This window comes from Hypanus sabinus, chromosome 27, assembly GCF_030144855.1.
Source record: "Hypanus sabinus isolate sHypSab1 chromosome 27, sHypSab1.hap1, whole genome shotgun sequence".
In the NCBI taxonomy this organism is placed as follows: domain Eukaryota; kingdom Metazoa; phylum Chordata; class Chondrichthyes; order Myliobatiformes; family Dasyatidae; genus Hypanus; species Hypanus sabinus.
Genome location: NC_082732.1, coordinates 26,811,912 through 26,821,627, shown reverse-complemented (window position 1 = coordinate 26,821,627; position 9,716 = coordinate 26,811,912). Strand labels below are relative to the sequence as shown.

The 9,716-nt window shown below is 45.3% G+C and overlaps 1 protein-coding gene across 1 annotated transcript; it reads left to right on the top strand.

The window, feature by feature from the left end:
- The first annotated feature begins 400 nt into the window (after positions 1-400).
- kiaa2013 (KIAA2013 ortholog) lies at positions 401-9,322 on the top strand. Its single transcript, XM_059952049.1, has 3 exons — positions 401-2,009; positions 4,746-5,599; positions 8,992-9,322. Exons 1-3 carry the CDS (start codon positions 1,040-1,042, stop codon positions 9,007-9,009), a joined length of 1,842 nt encoding a protein of 613 aa, XP_059808032.1. The 5' UTR covers positions 401-1,039; the 3' UTR covers positions 9,010-9,322.
- The last annotated feature ends 394 nt before the right edge of the window (positions 9,323-9,716 follow it).

Here is a 9,716-nt window from a genome sequence, read left to right as displayed (position 1 = left end):
ATGTTTTGAAGTTAACAGTCGAATCACGGATTTCAGTTCCACCGTTGTCACTCTCGTTTAAATTAGACACTGCACTTTGTCTCTGGTCACCGTCCTGTGACCGGAAGCGCGGCACACAGTAAAACTCAACATTTTATTCAAGAACCTGTATCAGTTTGTCCGAAAATCCCTATCCTTTTGTTTTAAAGGTACCTGGTACCGGCCCGGAGAGAACACACTCCCACAGCGGACCAGCGGGATAACTTCATGTGGGCGGGGCTTGCGTGCGGGGGCGGGGCCTGGCGGTGAGGTCACCGCGCTCGGTTTTCATCCGGCCTCCGATTCGCTCTCGAGAACTGCTGTCGCAAACCATCGGCCATATCGCGGCACTTCCGCGTGAATCTCACCGATGGCAGTAAATCCGACTGACGACATTGTTTCTTCGAGAGTAACAGGAGCAGGAAGGGGAACAGAAGTGAATAGAATTCGAGGTGAAATCTGATAGTTTCGCTGAGACAGTTTAAATAGCGAGGTCGAGTGGGTATAGGTGGTATTGAGATATTGGAGACGAGAGTGAGAAAGAGACACAGTTAAACGCTGAGGGCAACTCAGATGGAGATTTATTGAGAGTGGGGTTGAGCCGGGAAAGGAGAGAAGAGGGAGAAGGACAGGGGAAAAGCAGACTTTCTCTTGTACATGCAATATATGGAAGGGGGAGTAGATCAGGGCTTAAATCGCAGTAGGTGTAAATAACCAAGGGCACGTTCTCTTCGACCTACTAATCCAGAGAAAGCACTTAAATTATTTTAAGAAGAGAGTAAAGGGATGGTAATACTGTAACTGGCATTATTAGGGTGTCCTTAAAAGTGGAACATAATTGTCATGTGGAGTTGAGGGGAAATTAAAATGAGAAAACAAAAATAGGTTTATTGATGTATTTTTCATATATATTCTCTCCTGAGAGCTGACAGGAAGATATCACAGAGACGGTGGAGTAGTGGATAGTTTTGATTGGAGGCTGGAAGGGATAGGGCAAAGGGAAGGAACTAGCAGCCTCAAGATGTGGTTGCAGCAGCGTTTGAAGGGGCTACCAATGCTGCTGTCTAGCAGTTGGGCTAGGAGGATGCTGGCAGGTCTTGTGGTCCTGCTAATCTTTTACTGGTACCTGAGTTCAGAAGGTGGATTCAAGCTGTTTCCCAGTTCAACAGATCCCAAGACAGTGACAGACGCTTGTCTTCAGAAAGAAATCCAAGAATGGAAGTTAGCTGTGGACCATGGCAATGCCATGATCAGTCATATTGATGGAAATAGCCCAGGACAGTTATCTGGCCCAGCTGTGGTTGGTAATGGTCATTTAATCGTGGATGCTGTCTCTAATCAGCTTTGGGTGGCATCGTCTCCTGCCTCTTCGGGTGTTGTAGCTGTTCACCTAACAGACTATGTACCTCTGGTGTCTCTGAAATCACTTAACGTTCGCTCAATGTCTAGAGCTGCGCTCATCCAGTTCCAGGAGGGAATGGTTCACTTACTACAGTGCATCCAAACTGGGTCATCGCACAATTCCTGGGAGTGTGTCACCCTTCGTGAAGATGTGATTGTTCATCGGAGCCGGCCCCACTTGATCTTGCAGCGGATTCACATCTCCAACCCTAGTGACAGGTCGGTCGTCTTGGAAGTCAGCGCACCACCCGTCACGGGAAGCAAATTCTCCTCCAGCCTGGAGAAGCAGAACAACCAGGAATTTGTTCTCTTAGCCGGCAGAGTACTGACAGAGAAGAGGGAAACCATTCTGGTGGTTGTGGCCACGGAGAAAGTGGCACCCAAGCTGCAAGTGGCTGCAAAGTCTGAATTTACAGAACACGTGCTTTCAGTGGTTTACACCCTTGAGTTGGTGGACTTGACAAAGGTGGAAGAGTCGTTCAGTAAACTGCGGAGGGCAGCAAAAACAGAAATGTCGGAGTTGCTGAGACTGGGAGCAGAAGTACTCTACCAAGAGCACCAGAAGGTGTGGGGCGATTTAATGAACTCAGGTAGGCTGCACTGTGACAGCTTCAATAATTCATTGCCAGGCACCTAATCTGCAATGTTGCCCTGGAACAGAGAAAAGGGACCAGAATTGGCCATGCCCTGCGATGCTTTAGTCTAATTCCATCTCTTCTCCAGTAATTTATTTTTGGATAAAAAAAAGAGGCCCTTTTGCTGAGAACAGTTTTAATCAAGTTGGTTTATTCCTATTGGAATTCATTAATATGGTGCCATTAAAAAGTATTCAACCTCCAACCCTTTGTTCACATAAATGAGTATTACAACCAGGGATTTTGATCAATTTAACTGAGATTTTTAAAATTTGTGAAACCTATGCATCTCTTTTGTTTTCCCCACAGTACAGCCCAAAAAAAAAGTGAAAATTATAAAGCATGAAAAACTCAAATTTCTGAAACTGAAATGTCAGCAGTTCAAAGCTATTTATCCCCCTTTGCTCAGTACTTAGTTGAACCATATCTCTGTTTGGATAAATCTCAATTAGCTTTGCACAAGGCGATGGAGCAAGATTTGCCCATTGCTCAAGCTGTGCCAGGTTAGTTGGGGAGTGGCAGTGCACAGCAACCTCGAGGTCTTGCCAGAGGCGTTTGATCGGGTTATGGTTAGGACTCTGACTGGACCATTCAAGAATATCAATATTCTTTGGTTGAAGCCACTCTGGTTGAAGTTGCTCTGGCAGTGTGCTTTGGGTCGTTGTCCTGCTGAAAGATGAGCTGCCTTCCCAGTTTAAGCTTTCTGGTAGAAGATAGCCAGGATCACCCTGTATTTAGCAGCATTCATCTTTCCATCGATCCTGACCGGATTTCCAATCTCTGCTGCTGCAAAACATCCCCAAAGCCTGATAAACACAAAGTACACTGCAGATGCTGTGGTCAAATCAACATGTACAAACAAACTGGAGGAACTCAGCAGGTCGGGCATTGAAATGAGCAGTCAATGTTTCGGGCCGAGACCCTTTGTCAGGACTGAAGAGGGAGTGGGCAGGGGCCCCATAAAGAAGGTGGGGGGAGGGTGAAAAACCAATCAGAGGAAAGATCAAGGGGTGGGGGAGGGGAAAGACAGGAAAGGTGAAGAAGGAATGTAAGGGGAAAACACAATGGGTAGTAGAAGGAGGCGGAACCATGAGGTAGGTGATAGGCAGCTGGAGAGGAGGCAGAGTGAAAGTGGGATGGGGGAAGGGAGAAGGAGGGAATTACCAGAAGTTGGAGAATTCAATGTTCATACCAAGGGGCTGGAGACTACCCAGACGGTATACGAGATGTTGCATGATGCTTCTTCCACCGTATTTCACCTGGCTGATGCGCAGTAGTAGATTTAAGCCACACGTACAGCTTAAAAAAAATGCCTGTCCTTGCCCTTGAAGACTTTGTAAAGCATAGACTTAGACTATACCGTAAAGATGTGGAAGAAGGTTTTGTGGTTGGATGAGACTAAAGTGGAACTTTTTGGCCTCAGCACTAAGCAGTACATGTGGTGTAAATCCTATACTGTGCACCATGCTATGGGGTTCTCTGGAACCATTCCAGAATCTAGTGACAAAACCTGATCGTTCACATTGTGCAAAGCTAATAGAGACTTATCCAAAAAGACTAGCTGTAATAGTTGTGAGAGGTGGCTCAACAATGGGTTGAGCAAAGGGGATGAATACTTTTGAACTGTTTCATTTCAGTTTTTCATGCTTTACAATTTTTCCTGGTTTTTGGGCTCTACTGTGAAAAAAGGAGCATATGATTCACAAAATCCTTGGTTGTAACACTTGTTAAACAAAGGGTTGGAGGCTGAATACTTTCTCAAGGCACTATAACTCTGACCCATACAGGGAAGTTCTCTGATTGACCAATCAGTCTGGCTTCAATGGAAGGAGCAATACAATGATATTTGTATTGGACTTGTCATGTGGAACCAGGGCTGGAAAAACACTACGACCACAGGAGCAGAATTAGTCCATTTGGCCCATCAAGTCTGCTCTACCATTACAAGCTCAGAATTAGATTGGTGCAAAGATGTGAAGCTTGGAAAACCAATGCCTAGGCTTCTGGTTCCTACCTTTCCTATAATTTAAACCAAGGCCTGTCACATCCTTCCCTGCACCAGTCTGTGCTCTTCCTCTTCCCAACCCACACCCTGAGAGACTCTCCAACCCAGACAGCTCTCCCATCCCCACGGTTTAGATTGGATGCCCCCATTGGCGGAGAGCTGTCCTGCTTCCTCCCGGAATAAATGTGACTCGTGATGCAATAGGTTCACGTCATCATTTGACGATTCACCTCCAGACAGCACCGACCCAGAAAGTTTCAGCTGGGCTGGTACAGTTCCACCAGCGTCTTTGGACTGCTGGCCAGGGTGTTGAGGTGGAGGCCCTCCTTTGAGGGGGCTTGTTAGAATATTTAAGGCCTACACTTAAAGAACCCTCGATGGTTGTGCATGAACTTTATTGTTTGGGATTGAGTTGAAGGTAGAGTATATTTCTGCATAGATTTTCCCAGAACTGGCATATACCTGGACTTGGGGCATCAATGTATTCACAGCCCCTGCCATCTTTTTGTTTTTCCCTCTGGTTTTGTTCTCTTCCGTCCCCCTTGCTTCCACTTTTTCAATTTCTCCTCTTTCCTCTTGCTTCTTCTAGATTGGGTCATGCTGTGTGAGAAATTCAGCTGTCGTAGTAGTCAGTGTAGCCCGATAACATTGAAATATCTGTGATGAGCTGCCTCTTTCTTTTGCAGGCGTGGAGATGAAGAAGATTACGGACTCGCACACTCCCTCCAGCGTGATTGTGAACAGGACGCTCTTCTACGTCCTTTCTACGTCGCCGGCCCCCCTGCTGGACCTGCAGAGTGGGGCTGAGGAACGGGAGAGGCTGGAAGCCAGCCTGAACTATGCCGATCATTGCTTCAGCGGCCACGCCACGATGCACGCGGAGAACCTGTGGCCCGAGCAGACCTCCGACGTGGCCCACTTGCTGCAGCTGTCCAGCCTGTGGCAGCTCACCTTGCAGAAGCGAGGCTGCAAGAGTCTGGTGGCCGCCGGCGCCCACGGCATGATGCAAGGCATGGTGATGAGCTTCGGGGGGCTCCAGTTCACCGAAAACCACCTCCAGTTCCAGGCTGACCCCTCGGTTCTGCACAACAGCTACCTGCTGCGAGGGATTCATTACAACAAGGACCTGATCAACCTGGCGGTGTTGCTGGACGGAGACGACAAGCCGTTCCTCCACGTCTCGGTCAAACCTCAGGAGCAGCAAGTCAAACTCTATGGCTGTGAGGCAGGCTGCATGAACGACCCGGTGGAGCTGACTGCTGAACTTAAGGGGCACGTCTTTCCTGTCATGGTGACTCGGCCAATCACTCCCTTGTTGTACATTTCAACCGATTTGACTCACCTGCAGGCGCTGAGGCACACGTTGCACCTGAAGGCAATCCTTGCCCATGAGGATCACATGGCCGAACAGTATCCAGGGCTGCCCTTCCTCTTCTGGTTCAGTGTGGCGTCACTCATCACCCTGTTCCACCTGTTCCTCTTCAAGCTCATCTACAATGAATACTGCGGCCCGGGGGCCAAGCCTATATTCAGGAGTAAGGTATAAACCTACCGCGGGTACCCTGCCTCTGCTCGCAGACTGGGACTCCTATAATCTTTCTCTGAGATGGGGTTACCTGTGAGTCTCTGGTGCTAAGAGGGACTTGTTTTTCTTCTTCGGTGATATCTTTCGCCTCTTCTCAACTGTCCTGATTCAACGAGGAACTGTGCCCTTCCTGAGTGCCGTGTATCAGCTTCTTAGTTTGCAGTAGATCTAAGCAAGGTCTGAGCTTGTGTTACTGTAATTAAGTGTGCCAGGCCCTCATTAAATCCCTACACTGATCACACGCTATCGGTTTTATTCCAGCTCATTGTTTGGAGTGTTTGTGGTGTGCGCACAGTTTGGCGAAGGGTATTCTCTGCTTATCAGAAGTTAAGTTTTGGGTGATTTTTGTGTAAAGGAAGTGGGAAGACAAAACAAGATGCTTGAGTCCTGATGGTTATGAAACAATGCCTGTCCTGTATCACCAGTCTTGTCTACTGGGAGCGATGGTGTGCATAAAGTGCCAAGTCTCTGTGGATCCACAAAGACTCTGCACTTCAGATACTCTGGAGTGGGAGTTTCACTGAGAATAAAGACAGAGAGCGGGATCTCAGTTTCAGGATTATAGAACAGCATCCCGGTGGGTCAGTGAACGAGGAGCAGAACCCAGTGCATCTGGCAAATATAGAAAAAGATCTCCGTTCTATTAGTGCAGAGTCGGGCCTTAGTGCCTCCAGAGATCTGGAGCAGAGTCTCTGTGGGGTGTCGTTTGGGCCTCAATAGAAACTGGAATGTGAACTCCATTTATTCAACATTAGCAACTTTCTGTGTGGAAAAAGTTGTTCCTTCTAATTTGAGGAAGTAAAGTTTTGAAGAACTTACAGCATCATTTCCAATAGGTGGGTGAACTGCGCATGTATTGCTGGTCCTGTTATTGTAAGAATCTAGTCAGCACCGCAATACATCTGTTATTAAAAGCATAATTTCCAGTAGGTGGAACTTCCCTTGTGTTGCTGGTCCTGTCATCGTAGGAATCTAGTCAGCACTGCAGTACGCCATTACTAAAAGCCATACTCAGTTCAGACTCGTTTCATAAATGACCCTGTTCATTTACCAGCGGGTGGAAGTAGACTGGCCTTTCGGCCAGTTGAGATTAATTTGCCAGAAGGATGTTGATATTTTTATTGTCTTGCATGTAGTGCCTAAGTGTTATGAACCAAAATGGATGCTGGACTGGCCCTGCAACTAATTCTACTTAATCACACAGACTGCGGCCAGGATATTGAATGAGGTCTGATTGTTATGGTGGAACTGTGCCCGAAGTATACCCTATGTGCCTGATTCAAGACTTAACATGTTGTGAAATGAGTGAACAGTGGCTAGGTTACACTGAGGGAGAAGATTTGGTGTTTGGGAATTCATCAAGTGATTTGTAGAAGTTTGTATATCCTCCCCCTGGAATGTGTAGTTTCTTCCAGGTGCTCTGGTTTCCTCCCCAGTTGAAGGATGTATTGGTTAGTGGATTATTTGGTTATTATAAATTGTCCCATAATTAGGCTAGGGTTATATTGGAGGTTGCTGGCAGTGTAGCTCAAAGAGCCTGTTCCGAGCAGTAGCTCTAAAAAAAATATTTAAATAAGGTAAACTGCTGAGATGCAGGGACCACGAGGTTCCACGTTCATTTCTAAAAGCAGATGTTCTCTTTCTGATTGCTAACACGTTTGGAAAATGTCAGCTGTCCAATTTGTGGGTGAACATGTGATGATGGATAGCTGGCTTCCACTGCTACAATTTCAATGTATGAAATTAATATCATTTGCAACAAACCAATAGAAGGCCCTACAGGCCAGCTAATGTCTAGGAGACTGCATGGGGTGATATGTCAGAAGCCTTGTTGAGTAGGATGTCAGAGAATGGACAATGAGAAAGACATGTTGACAACCTTATTCAACAGGGTGGTTCCTCCCAGCTGTACGTATGGGAAGCCCCTTTCATTCTTCCTGTGCTTAGTATTAGCTGGGGATTAGGGGCAGAAGCGAATGGTTAGAATCTCCCATGGCTGTTTGTGAGTGGGGTTTTGTTGGTTTTATTTAAAGACTGAGCTTATTTGTGAATGTATTGTGTGCATCATACTCACTGTATTTCACAGGGGCCGACAAGCAACTTTGAATCTGATCAGCCCAACAATTAACGAGACCAATAGCCAGGCTCTCCTTTACAAGTAAATCTTGTTCTGACATTGTTCTTGTTTAAGGAACTAAATGGATCTTGGCTTTACCTGAGTCGCTTTTTAAAGACCACGTTCCTTTATACTGCTATTAACCATGATAATGTTATTGCCCACCTTCAGCTTGTTATTAGAAGGCCACACTGTACGTGAAATATCCATTTCAGATCAGGTTCATATCACATTCTGACATTTAGCAGCAGCTGGCAATGAATTGTCCTTCAAACTAGATGAGAGATACATTTATGAGGATATTATGCACTTTTATTGTCCTGCATTTAGTACCCAAGTGTTATTTTCTCAAATGGATAGAGCATAAACTGCATTCAGCTCAGCTCAGCGTGTGTGTGTGTGTGTGTGTGTGTCCCCGTCCACTCATTTCCATTAGGTCTAGGCTCCACTCTCCCTGTTCTCTTGGCTTGCTCAAATGAAAGTCCTACTCATAGGCTGGTTCAAATGGTGGTTTACAAAGCAACATCCACAAAGCCTGGGAGCCAGCTCAGTCACTCTGACCATAGATAATGTGTGGTAATAAATGTATTTTTAAATTGCTAAAGCCGCATAAAAGAAAATTACTGTATTATCCATTATTACTTCTAGGTCGTTAAAACTTCATTTTCCTAATCATTCGCACTTACTACTTTTCATAAACACAAGAGATTCTGTAGATGCTGGAAATCCAAAGTAACACACACGAAATGCTGGAGGAACTCAGCAAGTTCAAGCAGCATCTATGGAAAGGAATAAACAGTCTACGTTTCGTGCCGAGGCACTTCCATCAGTACTGTCCAGATAAAGTATCTCAGCCCGAAACATCAACTGTTTATTCCTTTCCATAGATGCTGCCTAACTTGCCGAGTTCCTCCAGCATTTTGAGTGTGTTAGTCTGTACTTCTCCCTGGATTGTCATACCTCCCGTTATAATTGTCCTGAACATTGATACCCAAAGCACCATCCGTTCTTGCTGCTCTTTGTTGTTACTCAGTTACCCCTATTGTTACTCACTGATCGTAACTGTCTCTTCTTTACCGGTGATTGTTAGTGTTGCTCACCATTCACTTTACTGGGGCTTCAGTTAGCATGGTCTGATACACTTCCTTCAGCTTCTTTTGAGTTGCTTTTTATGCTGTGCAATCAGTTTCCATGTCTGTTGGTTACAGTTTTGTTTTTGTCAATTAAACAGGATGTCATAAGAATTTGATGAAATGATTCTTGTCCCTTATCATCACCTCGTCATGTGGCTGTTAACCTCTAGGGTTAGAGGAGTAGAAGGTGACGCAGGCATCAACGTCAGCTGAGAGCATGTCTACAAACCAATTCTTTTTTTTTAATGAAGAGCATTGCTTTAATTTATTTTGCATTAATGATGTGAAATTAAACTAGACACTGGATGTTAGACCAACCTGTGGCACACAGCTTTTTGGTGTTAACTGTTCATCATGCTGAGATTCTCCTGGTGTTCCAGCTGGAAATCCTTGGCTTCACCTTTGTCTCCAGTAACAAGTGACCTCACATTTTCCAGTGTGATATATGCTGTGCATTTTGATGAATTTGTTTTAAACTGGCTGCATAATGTTTTCATTGCAAGATTGAACATTTCCATTGAGAAAAAGAACTAAGGGGGAAGAAGGTTTCTAATCAAAAGTGATTTGGGGTGAAATTGCTATCTGATTTTTTTTCTAAGGTTAACGGTTTGAAATAAACAACATCATTGCAGCAAATGACTTGTGGTTTGATTTTTCAATTGAATAAGAACAGATCAGATCTAATGCTAGTGAAGTTTTTAATAATTCATTACCAGCATCAGTGGCTTACCCTGCTGTGAGGATTATGCAGGTGCCAGGGCCTACCTTTTATCTGCACTCTTTCTAGAATCGCAAAGCTGCTGTTAATTTCGTGCCTTATTTA

Coding starts and splice junctions, on each gene's coding strand:
- kiaa2013 (XM_059952049.1), top strand. CDS start 1,040: ATGTGGTTGCAGCAGCGTTTGAAGGGGCTACCAATGCTGCTGTCTAGC. Junction 2,010..4,745: donor GGGCGATTTAATGAACTCAG/GTAGGCTGCACT, acceptor TTTCTTTTGCAG/GCGTGGAGATGAAGAAGATT.